Source organism: Onychostruthus taczanowskii, unplaced genomic scaffold, assembly GCF_017590055.1.
Source record: "Onychostruthus taczanowskii isolate IOZ18803 unplaced genomic scaffold, ASM1759005v1 scaffold60, whole genome shotgun sequence".
In the NCBI taxonomy this organism is placed as follows: domain Eukaryota; kingdom Metazoa; phylum Chordata; class Aves; order Passeriformes; family Passeridae; genus Onychostruthus; species Onychostruthus taczanowskii.
This window is the reverse complement of record NW_024503680.1, coordinates 4,199,786-4,212,696: the sequence shown is the minus strand read 5'-3', so window position 1 is coordinate 4,212,696 and position 12,911 is coordinate 4,199,786. Positions and strand designations below refer to the sequence as shown.

Genomic DNA, 12,911 nt, shown 5'->3' with positions numbered 1-12,911 from the left:
AAAACCCAGCCAAAACAAGATGTAGATGGTGCAAGAGCCAGGATGGAGCTGAGATTCTGCTGAACCTCACAGGGCTGTTTGTGAGTTATTCCTATATTCGGAATTGTATCCTTGCAGCAATCCTGGTGTCCTGAGACTACCCCACAGGCACTTACTACAGTGGGCAACTGTTTTCTCAAGCGAATCTTTAAGAATAGACATAGAAGACAATATTCACTGCTGTAGGATTTGTAACCAGTGCTAAGATTGTTCTGGATGAATTATGAATGGAAACATCTGTGTATGTGAAAGCACAACCAACCTGGCTGCAGCAGATCTGTTCTCCAGTGACAGGGGAAGAACAGACAACAAGATTACAGAACACATCACTTCCATACCCTGTTTGATGGCAGACTGTAGCCAAAAAGATTTCCCAAAAAACGGAACAAAAAGGTGCCAGTGCTGCTTGGGATCTTCAGAGATGAAAAAGAGTAAGACCCTGAGGTGAAAGATCACTCCAAAATAGCAGGTAAGTCCTAGAAAGTGTAAGAAAAACACAGTCTAAGAGCCAGTCTGTTGTGAAGAACAATTCAGCAGACACAGCGAGGGCTTGACAGATGGTGTCCCATGTCCTCCCTGCAGCACACAACCCAGCCTGGCTCCAGCACCTGGATTGATGAGGCTTGGTGCCACATGGGGTGGTGAGAGCATGAGGGAATGAAACCTGGACATGGGAACAACTGAAAACAGCTTTGTTCAGTGTAAATATCTGCTTCTCCTTCTACAAAGTCTCACATTGAGTTTTATTATATTAATTTCCTATACTAGTGCACAACCACTGTGCAATAGAAAATCTGGATAAGAAGGTTGGAGGACTTCTCGTCTGGCAAAAGTTTACATGAAGCAGTGTGGTGACAATGTCAGCTTTTCCTGGCATGCTGTATGAGCTTTAATTCCAGGTTAATTTAATTCCATGAGATACATCATCTAGCCCAGGCAGTCTCCAGTATACTTCATCTTCAGGTAAAGGGAGTATTCAAAAGAAGGCCTAACATACCTCAGAGGTATATCCCTACATAATAAGCCTCTCCATGAAAAAAAAATCTGGATTTTATGCACTCTGGTGCTCACATGAAAGCAGCACTGCTCAAAACCATGCCCTTCAGAACACTCTTTAACCGTGATACCTTGCACTAGCACAGAGCAGCTCCCTGCAACAACCATGAAAAAGCAGTCAGTGAGCAACACTTTCTAAAAGCAGTTTGTATGGCTGAGGGCAGGTATTTAGGCCTGCTGCAGCAAAGTTTCACCAAATATTTGATCAGTTCAGCATGCCACCTTTGGAAGTCGTCCTGTTAGTCCTTAAACTGATAAGGATTATAAGAACACATGGAAGTTGAGAGGTTTTGAATCCATCTTTTTCCAGGCGTGGACACACCAAAGGGATGCATGGGTGGAAAGAACTAGAACAGCCTTGCTGAAAACCAGGGGTTTGACAGTCACTGCTGAAAACTCTCTGACCTGGGAGAATCTGCACCAGTCACAAACCCAGCTTTTATTAGAAAGAAAATCAACTTGCCACAGCTAACAGAGACATATGAATCTTCATTCTGCGTCCCTGGGAAGACAGCTACAGCAGAGGTCAAGAGAAATCTGATTTAGGAGAACACATTTCTGTTCCTCAAAGCTATTCCCCAAACAATTCCATTCTTTGCTGCAGGAAAAGAAAGCAGAGAAACTCCCCTCCCACCATGTTTCAAGAGAATTGAGCCCTCTTAGCTCTTTGTACTCTCAGTCCTGTTTGCTTATCACTTGTGGCTCAGACAGATAGCTGCAATTCCCACCGGGTTCTCAGAAGAGATTAATTATCCCACCCAGGAACAAAGCATCCAGGAACCACTTAATCACAATTTTTAGAGAAGAGAAGAAACCACCCCATCCCTGGCCGAGGGCTGGCAAGGATGGTCTGGCAGCGTTCAAGGCTGGAATACCAAACCTTAGGCTTGTTCTAATAAAGACAATTGCATTGCTAGACAGCTTTTTCTTTTTCTGTCCAGCTGATAGCTACATGTCACCTGCCTTCAGGGTGAGGCAGCACTTGTAGAGGTGCAGTATTTTGCTCGCAGAAATACTCCCCCCTCCACAAAAGCCCAACAAAGCAGCTGAGATAAGCAGTGGGAGGACACAGACCATTCAGGGAACTACACCCCTTCCCAGGAGGAGAAGCTATGTAAATATGAAAAAGAAAGAATTTTGCTCCTCATGAAAGCAGATTCCTGCTCCTCATTGCCCAGGGAATGAACTTAATCACTAATCCTCTGCATCTAGTAGCGGAGGCAGAACTCCAAGCCACAGGACTGTGCTGGTGTAGCAGGAATATTTCCCTGGAGACAGCAGCTCACAGAAGAGATAAGGTACATCACAGCTTTGGAGTGACAAGATTGCTATCGCAGTCTGTGCCTCATTACTATTTTGAACCTTCAGCACAGATCTATGATGCCTTTCCAGGATTAGCCTACTTCTAAAGCTAAAGAAAGTCTCTCTTAATTTACAGCTTGTTACTTATTTAACACCAGAATCACATTAATTGAGAGTGCCTTTGGACTATCTCAGCATTTCAGCTGTACAGTGTACTTGGAATACCACACAGGACTCGAGAGAGCATACAGAGTGATGCCAAGTGTAGTCCTTGGCTTGAAGAGGACACCTTTTAGGTATGGAAACATTTTAGCTACACACCTAGAAAGCACAACATCGGATGGTATGTAATGCCTTCTTCTTTAAACACTGTGGGTTTTTTGCTTCCAAAGATTCCCATGGACAGTCATGTTAGTAAAATAATTAAATTTCCATATATGGCTTCAAGTAATGGAAATACAAAAACCAGAACTGGAGACAAGTCAGGTCCCAGAGTTCTGGCCTAAATATCTCCTGCTTTGCACTCTGGTATAAAGTCTAAATGCAAGCATTCAGTAACTTTTCTTGGAGTCAAAAATCTCTAAAACACATTTTTAGGACACTGTAACTCAGATGAAACAAAATTAAGTTTTTTACAAAGTACACAAAGGCTCCAAAATATGTATTTTGATATCAGAATTTTGCTATGCTATCATGTATTTTATTACTTTCACCCTTTTCAGCACCTTGAAACTTCTGCCTGCCCCAAACCAAAGCGCTATTTTGAAACAGGGGAAATGAACAATTATTGTGCAACATTAAAAACTACTGGCTTATCATTTATGAGCAGTAATGAGCCTCTGCTATTGACCCTGAATTACTCATCCAAAGGCAAAGTGGTTAAAAGTAATGGGTATCTGCTTCAGCTCAGAGTAATGAGGACACTAAAATAAGTATATAAACAGTGGAGTATGTGCCAGCTTTGCAGACAGAGAGACTTGCTCTAATTGGACAGGCAGTACACCTGCAGCACAGGCAAGTCAGAAAAACACATCGTCCATCATGCCAGAGGAAAATTAATAGGTACAGGGACAGTGCATCCCACGAGTGATTACCCAGCTCCCTTCTGATGACTTACTTTCCCTCTGATCCATAGCTGTTCATGCTGTCCTCGATGGACTCGTGGCTGGCTTGACGGACGGTCCTGCTGGGCATTTCCACAGCCAGGCCAGTCTCTGTGCTCCTCTGGATGGCTCCTTTCAGTCTCCGACCATCACCATCTAGGAACACAGGGGGAGAAAAGGCAGTCAGCCTCTATTCCCAGAGCCTTCTGCACTGAGAGAGCCAAGGAGAAGCAGAGGAGGTCTTTTGGAAGACAAGCCTGGCATCTGCCATACACACTTCCCTTACCTAGCCCTGCTTCATCAGCAGCTCCCCAGTCACCTCTGGAACACACTCACTGCTGCACCATGCCCAGCAGATACCCACAGCAGGCACACCCTCCCTACCTGCTCCAACCAATTAATTATCCATTGAGAGGGCAGCCACACCAGCTGGCTACACCCAGAGCTACCCAGTCAGGGAACACAGCAGCAGCAACCACGGGCACAGCTGATGCCTCCAAGCCTTTCCCAAATGCCACGTTGCTGCCTCAGGTCATGTGGAACAGCAAGAAGAGTGGCAGGTCCTGGAGGGCACTGAGTGAGCAGAGGGGAGGAAAAGGCCAGGTAGCACCAGAGGTGCTGCCAAAGCAGGAGCCCTCCCAGACCTGCCACAGGGGAATAGTTGGGCACAACCAAAGTGTTCCCTGGTGGCAGCAGAAAGGCACCAGCAGTGGAAAACCCTGGAGAGGACTATTCCCCTTGACAGACGCCCTCAGCCACAGCACAGAGGGAATTAAGTAGGTTCTGGTTCCTCCTGGGTGCAGTCTTCAGAGGCTCAGCCCTCTGAAATTAACAGCTGCTATTTTCATCCTCCATCTCAAGCAGTCTGTTTCTCAGAACAAACCATGTTATGTAATGAATATGTAATGAATACCATTACTATTAATTGCTGTAGCTGGTGTTAGGAAGCTCCAGATTTCATCCCACATAGAGCACTCATCCTGAAACACATCTGCTACAAGTTTTCCGAACAAAGCAAAATTATTTAAATCCTCTAAAGAATGCTCAGTCATTACCCTGGATTCAGGCAACAAACCTCTGACCCACAGTGCTCTCAGAAACCTTCCAACTTTTTTGAGTACCACCTCCAGAGGAGAAATGACCCAGCTATTGAGTCTGGAGAACTCAGGATTGCCAAATATCAAAGAAAGCAAATCTTTCAAAGAATCACAGGATGGATAAGGTTGGAAGGGACCACAGTGGGTCGTGTGATGCACCCTCCCTGCTGGAACAGGGTCATCCTAGAGCACGCTGCACAGGATTGCGTCAAGGTGCTTCTTGAATATCTCCAGTGAGGGAGACTCCACAACTTTCTGGGCAACCTGTTCCAGTGCACCCACACAGTGAAGAAGTTCTTCCTCATATTCAGGTGGAACTTCTGGTGAATCACTTTCTGAACTACTTTGGAAATATGAGGGTATCTGTAATAACCTGCCTAAAATACACTGTTATTTGTAGCAGGCTGCTTGACCTAAAATACTTTTCTTTAGATCTTGGTGGGAAGAGGGACTTTGGAAAAAAAATTCCGTAAGGTATCAGAAACACTTCCTATCTCACTTCTCCAATTATATCCACATGGAAATGCAAAGACAAAAATTCTCCTATCAATACAGCTGTAAAGTACCTTTTCCTCTACTATCATGAGGTTTCCAGCTGGGTAAACGTGCTGGCCCCAGGGCTCTGGACCAGCTGCTGTCCCCACATATGGTGCAGCCTGTGTACACATGTCCCTCTGAGCTAAGGGGATCGAATTTGCACATTCTGGGTTAACATTAACTACAATTTGTACTGTTTGTGTGCCTAGAGCAAGGCATGAAGCATATTGTATAAATCAGGAAGTCACACAAATGTAAAACATATTTCTCATGTGCTTTCAAAACCCAAACCTTCAGGCACGAATATCAATACGGGCATCAACAAAAGCGAAGCTCTGTGCAATGGCCATGCTTATTCTCCCAACCCGTGCAGAGCAGCTCCCTTTGATGCACCCTGCTTAGCCTTGTGCAGCTCAGTGGAGCCTCTGATGGGGTTTGCAGGTTCCTCTGAGGGCACATCCCACAGCCATGCGGGCAGACTTGATGGTCCATTTCATTTGTCTTGCATCCACCTCCACAAACAATCTGAGTCACCCACATGCACCAGTGCCCATCCTCCCTTCACTTGTGCACTCAGAGCACTCATCCTCCTGCCCTTTGAGGTTACTCCTCACAAGAGCTCTGCTGGCAGCCAGAGTCAAAGCATCAAATGACACAAATGCAGGAAACAAATTAAAAATGCCCCATTGCCCAGCCATGCAATATCTGCTTAAAAAAAAAAATCTCTTCTTTCCCCAGTCTAATGAGATGTGCCTAGAGACACCCAAAATTAAAAGACTATTCATCCACAGCTGGCAACAAACGAGAGGTTTGGGACAGAGCAAGGGTTTGGAGCAACACAAGGTGCTTTCTCTATTCTATAAAATATCTCCTGATTGAAAGCCAGGGAAATAAAGCAGAAGGGCCCAAAGGCAAGGAAAGGCAGCGCTGAGGGAGCACCAGGGCACTCTACCAGAGATTTAGCTGGCACAGGGCAAGTTCAGCTGTAGAGCTCCACATACACAGCTTTCTACTGCTGGGTGGGTCATTTTCTAGTAGTCTTGATTGCTTTAGCAGATTAAAAAAAATAAAAAAGGAAAAATTACAAAGGAAAAAAAAAAGGAAAGGAAAAAATGGCAAAAGTTTAATCAAGAATCTCTGTAAAACAAGACAATGGGAATAAAGGACAAAAATCCTTTCTTCCTCCCTCTTCTTCCAGACAGAGATGCACAGCAACTCCTGCATCTTACAAATGATCTCTCATTATTCTAGAGAAAGGTCAGAGAAACCTTTCTCCCTCTACAGTCTCTTTTTGCTGGATGTTTCCTTTGAACTGAAGGGGAATAATTTGTTTTATCAAAAAGGTAAACTCCCAAACCACAGCAGCCAGAGGCATGACTGAAACTGGGTAAGAGATCACCATATGCACCAGAAACGCCATCAGAAAGCAGGTACAGGTTCCTAAACTATCCATCCCCATCAGCTGGGAGAGGAGGACTGATCAGGAATAGCACATCTGGAAAGGAAATAAATATGGATGACACTGCACTTTTCATCTGTGAGCCAAAAATATTTTACAAGCAACAGTCACCTACCATCAACCTTCTCTGGTCAGTGTGGAGCATGGCATAAGGGCTGTGCCTCCTCCCCTTCCTGAAATCCTTGTGTTTCGACACCTTTGCCAATCAGAAGGTAAATGATATGCATCTGTGTGGGTGTTGCCTGGCAAAATCATTTGTCTTAATTTGTCAGTGGTATCTGAAACAAGTAAGAGCAGTATCGACATTTTCTGCAGCGTCACCAGATTTATTCCCTGCACTTCTTCCAATTAAGCAGCAAACTACAGAGGTTAAGCAGTCAGTCAAAGCCTGCAGTGCAACACCTCACTAAGAGAGGATTTTAGTTCAGGATGACCTTGAGAAGAAATTTTTTGGTCAAATATCCAGGGTGAAGATACACAGCACCTTGCTGACGCCAACAACCAGAAGGGCCCAGGAGTCACTCTGCCAAGTTCTCAGTGTTGACAGGTGCTTTGATTTTGCTCTGTTCAGCCAAACAATTTATGTTTGGCTAAAGAATATCTTCTAAAGCACTATCCACTCTGGGTTTGAAGAATATCAAGAGATGAGGAATCTGCTGTTTGCCTGCACAGTTTATTTTACTACCTGACATTTAGAGATGTGGCTTAAGTTTGCCTGGTTTCAGTTTTCACACATCAGGTTTTTTTAGTGTCCTTCTCCACCCCAAGAGCTGCTTTGTGTTCTCACTATACAGACTTTTCTGCAGTGCAGATGAGTTATCTCTCAATCTTATTTTGACAAGTTAAACAGACTGAGAACTCTATGTCTCTCATGCTCTGGCATTTTTTTTCTCCTGGCCTTGAATCTTTGTAACAACCTCCCCAGGTTTTAAACACCCTTTTGAGAACAGAACTGAAGTCTCCATTTTAGTGCAGAAATGCATACAGAGATAAAAATCAGCTTGTGCTCTCATCTTCACTACTTCTGCTGGCACCTCCCAAGACCACAGTAAGCTCCTGGTCACATCACACCTCACCTGGAGGCTGTGCAGTCCCTTCCTGCCCTACTGGTACAACCTTGCAGAACACTGTAATAAAAAATATGTAAGAAAACAAATTTTATTTGAAGAGAAAACAAGTAAAACTCCAGACAGCTTTATAGAGTTCTCCCACCCTCAATACTATTTACTCTCTTTCTAATGTCCACACCCCCTGTGAATTAAGTGAGGTTTAAACTCATGCATGCTCCAAATCAAACGAAAACACTGAGCATCACCAGGCCTTCAAGAGAGCCCTCCTACCTTTGAGGCTTTTCCTTGACAACTGCTTTTTTATTTGTGAAGGAAGGTTTTAATCCACTTATCACAATCACATTTTTAGAGCCATGTTGTTCTAGGACAAAACCCTAACATACTTAACACATTTACCCAGTATCTATGTCTTCTAAAATTTGGCAGAAAAAAAATTCTCACAAGACCCATTTCCCCTACATTCTTCTTGATTGATATTAATTATATGCCATAATTTATTCATTATTAATTAGATCTTATTATCATGTTTTCCCTCATCTTTGAGCGATGTCAGACCAGCCAACCAGAAGTTCCTTCCAGGCAGCCCAGTAACAAATGAAGAGGAGCAAGGTGACCATGCAGGTGCCCTGTGCAGAGCAGAGCACCCTCTGGAAAGCTCCCTTAACTTTCAGCTGTCAACCAAGAGGCATCCTCTTCTCAAGGACGGTGCCAGTCCTGTGGAAGAGCAGCCACCGAGAACTGGATTTGCCTGAAATTATGGGGTGGGAAAAATAAGAGTGGTGCTGCTCCCTTCTCTCCCCCAAGGACAGAGTAACCACTTCTCATGTCCTCTTCTACATCACTCCCACGCATAACTCTTCGAAGCTCTTCCTCTCTGCTGCTGACTCCATGCTCAGAGGCCAGCAAGTCTTAAAAAATCTATGTGAGTCCTGCAATAACTCATCACAAGGTCATGATTATATAATTTTACTCCTATACAGAATTACTCCACAATAGATGTTTATTGATGGCACTTCTGAGAGACAGAAGTCTCTCTCACTATTATCTCTACAACGTCTACTCTCTTGTCACTTCCTTTTCCTCCACCCAGGTACTTGTTACAATCTTTCTGTTTTCCCCTTTGTTTTCAATTTTCTCCTCCATCCAGGCTTGCTACCATCACAAAAAGAACCCAGCATGATGCATGTGCTACAGACCCTCCTGTACTTTAGAATTAATTGGTATTGATTTAGCCCGGAGATTAGGCATTGACTGACTTTCAACTCAATCAGCCTGGCTCCTAAATCACCCAACCACTTCCAAGCACAGAGCACAGTGGCACCCAAAGCACACGGACACATAGCACCAACACGGGCCACCCAAGACACCCAGGGTCTGGCAAAACAGCATGAGTAGCTGTTATCCTTTCCCAAACTTCAGCTTGAGGTGCCGGGGAAAAATCAGGAAGAGAAATCACTTGGATGCTTACTTTCATTTGTTCCTATTGCAAAGTTCTGGAAAATATAACAATTTGTATTTTCCAAGAAAGTTAGTCCAAGCTTGAGCAAAGAGACTGCATCCCCACTGCTTTTCTTATCCAAGTGTAGTGGTATGGAACAATTCCCATCCAAACATGCTGCGGGGCATCAGCCTGGCCAGACTCTGCTCCCTGGATTCACACCTGGGTTCCTCAGCACATGAATTGCCTTTGCTTTGCTCCAAAATACAAACCTGCGCTGATGAAGCATGAAGAACTGACAGCTCCAGCAAGGGACCACAGAAAAACCCATCTGGCAGAGTCAAGGAAGCCTTCAGAGCACGATGCAGATCAGGTAGAAAGCAGGGCCAGGACAGGACCCCACTGCCTGCAGAGGAGATTTGCCTGGAGCTATCTCCTTTCCGTTCATGCTGAAACTGCCTGCTCTACTCTTGGCTCAAACACAGGCTCACAAGCCCTTTCATTTTATGCAGTCACTAACTTCACTCTGGTTTTGACCCTGAGAGTTTTTTTCTAGCTTTCTTCCCCATGAAGATCTGTCCCTGAGAAAAGATGAAGCAGTTTGGGGGTGAAAATGAAGGGAAAACATCAAGCACCCATCTGGATAATATCACCTGCTGAGGTGAAGGAAGTTCTCAAGTCCAACAACTTGTCTGTGGGCAAAATGCAGCAGTGGGAGTCTCAGCTCCACTCCCCATGAGACTGCTAAAGCGCTGACCATTTCACCTCCTACCTATTTTCAGCTACTCTGAGAAAGCACATTAACTTCTCCACTTGAAACTTTGTCACTGCATTGTTGCTCCTGAATTGTTTTTTTTAAAAAAAATTCTTCTGTTTAGTCAGATGCTGACTCCCTGTGACACGTACTAAGACTTGTGTGCCATGAATCAGTTCTGAGATGAATAAAAACTCCATTGTTCAGCTTCAAAGGAGAGAAAAAGAAGCCTTCCCACCGCCTTGCATGAATACCCAACACCTGTGACAGCCTGGCACACACTGAGCTGTTGGCTGCCAGGGTGGGCAGCACAGGGGTATCTCTGTTCAGAGCAAGCCCTGATGCTCTCCTCAGGGGCTGCTTCTGCTGAGGGAAAAAAAAAATATAAATACTGGATTGTCACTTCAGAATGCAGTTTAACGAGATGAACTCAATCTCATCATGCCTGGCAAGCCCTGACATCCTGCCAAGCATTCCCTACATCAACATCCTAATGGAGTGTGAATTATGAGCACCTAAAGAGAGGCAGTTTGTACTGTGCTCCAGAACATGCCAGGCTATCATCACAGCCTGAGTAATCCACCAGAATGACAGAAAATGGCTGGGGATAAGCAGGGGCACTAATCAGGCTGTATGCTTCGTTCCCCTCGTCCTAGTTTCAGACACCAACAAAATCACACCTTTTCTTTCCAAATTAAGCACAGAATCATTATGGGATGGAAAAAAGAATTCAACATGTTAATTCTAATCTGTGGAGGTTAGGTATAGTTACAGGGTTAGGAAAGTTCAATCAACTCTTCTTGTGAGAGCCAGGAAAATAGTAAAATTAGCAACTGTTTGCATTGCTGTTACAGCTACCAACTCCACTGAATGCAGAGAAACCTCTGGAGATGCCAATAAGACACCTCCAAATTCCCACTGCAGCACAGTCCCAATACATCCTACTGCTTCTGATCCACAAGGGTATTTCAGCACAGAAAAGCTTTATCTCATCTAGAGCTCAGACTGGCCTGTCCTCACCCACACCAACAGGCAGCGCTGCCACCCGCGCTCCACGCGGGGATGTCAAACCAACTCCCCCTGAACCCAGAGGCTCCTGTTCTTCCCCCATTAGGAGATGACAAAAGTCATTCAAAAGGGTGTTCCACACAGCATTGGAAGGCTTGCTTTGCTGACACCCAGTGTAAATATGATCAAAGACCATAATCACCATTAGAAGACAACCGAAAATCCTTCACAGGGTTATTTTCAAGACCAGCCTCTGAGGCTGCCTTCCCTAGTTCCCCCACAACCCAGCCCAAAACCCCAACTCCTCAGACACTTAAAGCAGCATTTTTTCTTCCATGCTGGTCTGAGCTGCAGTTTGGTTTAAATCCAACTGTGCCTGTAGTTAAGCAAATCTCCACCCCAGTAGATGTTATCATCTCTTGTAGCTTGTCTGGGGCATGGGTAGAGCATGAATTTTTCTTCCTTTCTTCAAGAGCTCCATTTTCATATTTTAAACATATTTTTTCTCCTCCTTTTGAGGTTAAAACCAAATAGTTCCCATGATGCTATTTTAAATTTTGACCTTTTTGATAATTCATCTATATAAAAAAAATTAATGGCCAAAATTTTCATTTAAAAGTGTCTAAAGAAAAAGTTCTGCAACAAACATGTAGCCAGGAAAATCCTTTGGAGATTTTTTCCTTCCCTGTCAAAAGTGAGAAAGCCAACAGCCAAAAAGGTAAACACATATGTTCCACTGTCAATGACTTTCAAATGGAGTTTTTGACTACCATAAAAATTGTTTCACTTTTCACTACAAAAAAGCTGCAGTACCATAACACTAACAAAAATGTTTGGTTCTTTCAGAGTATTTCATGGGAACCACTTTGCAGCTAGACCCAGCTCTTCAGAATTCTTTCCATGTCTCTATTTTGTTTGCAGCAGCAGGATCCAAATAGCTTCATCTGATGGATGCTTTTGCATTTTTATTTTTATAAGAAAATGAAACACACTGCCCCCTTCTCTTCCCCCAATCTGCCAGGCTTTGCAGTAGAGTCTGATTAAATGAAACATCCATAGCCACCCAGAAAATTCACTGCTCTAATATTTCTGCAGCAACCTAGCAATGAAACCCGAACACTGCCCTGCCTGTAGCCCAGGTCTCCAGGGAAAGACGAGCACAGAACTGCTGATGCTGCACCAGTTGTCTGGGACAGACATCCCACATCCCAGGCCCTTCTTCATCTGCTGCTTTTGTGCTTGGGCAAGGGGTGATGACTTCAAAATGTAATCTTACTTTGAACTTAGAGTCCAATAAACCACAGATACACACACACACACACACACACACACACACTCTCTCACTGTATGGCAGTTGGGGGATTCAGGATTCAATCTTTCCACTTCTTGCATTTTGGGTTTTAAGCCTCACCAAGAGTTAAACTCCCCTCTGACCTCAGCCCATCTGGGAACCCCAGGGGGTCTGCAGTCCAAGCATGTACCAAGTCAAGGAAAATTTAGCTGATGGGCTCAGAGAACATGTACATTTGGCACAGGCAATTAATTTAGTTGATTTATTTAAACTACTACATTGTAATATTTACTCCCTAGAAAGCTGAGGGAAGTGTCCTACATAGAAACATCAACCAGCAGTGCTCCCCATGTTCTCAGCTCCAAACTCTTGGAACTTTGCCAGCTATCAAGATGTGGGTACCAGGAAAACATCAAAGCTGAAAGGTGAGTGGCTGGTTAGTGTGCCGGCACCATCTCAGGGCCTTCTTGTTAATTCACAAGGAGAAGTAGAGGTTGAGCCAATTCATGTCCCCATGGCTGGAAGTCCTCCAGCTAACCAAAATAAGTTGTGAAGGCCAGGTGAGGTTCTCTACTTAATTACAAGAGAGTTGAACCAGAGCACCCTGATGTCCTAATTCTGCCATCTATCTCACACTATTAATAACTGAGGATGTTGCTTAAGTCCAGGTTCTGAAATATGAATGAGCCTGAGCTGCAGAAAACCTCTTGATTTAGAAAAGGATCACAAAAATGAGGTGAATTCACAAAAATAAAAC

General features: G+C 44.2%; 1 protein-coding gene across 1 annotated transcript in view; it reads right to left on the bottom strand.

Moving 5' to 3' along the window:
* Positions 1 to 12,911, bottom strand: part of RIMS4 (regulating synaptic membrane exocytosis 4) — a 55,926-nt gene that overhangs the window by 20,781 nt on the left and 22,234 nt on the right. The window contains exon 2 of the mRNA XM_041419306.1: positions 3,515 to 3,656. Within this exon, the coding sequence (XP_041275240.1) occupies positions 3,515 to 3,656 (142 nt within the window). The remainder of the gene's footprint in view (positions 1 to 3,514; positions 3,657 to 12,911) is intronic.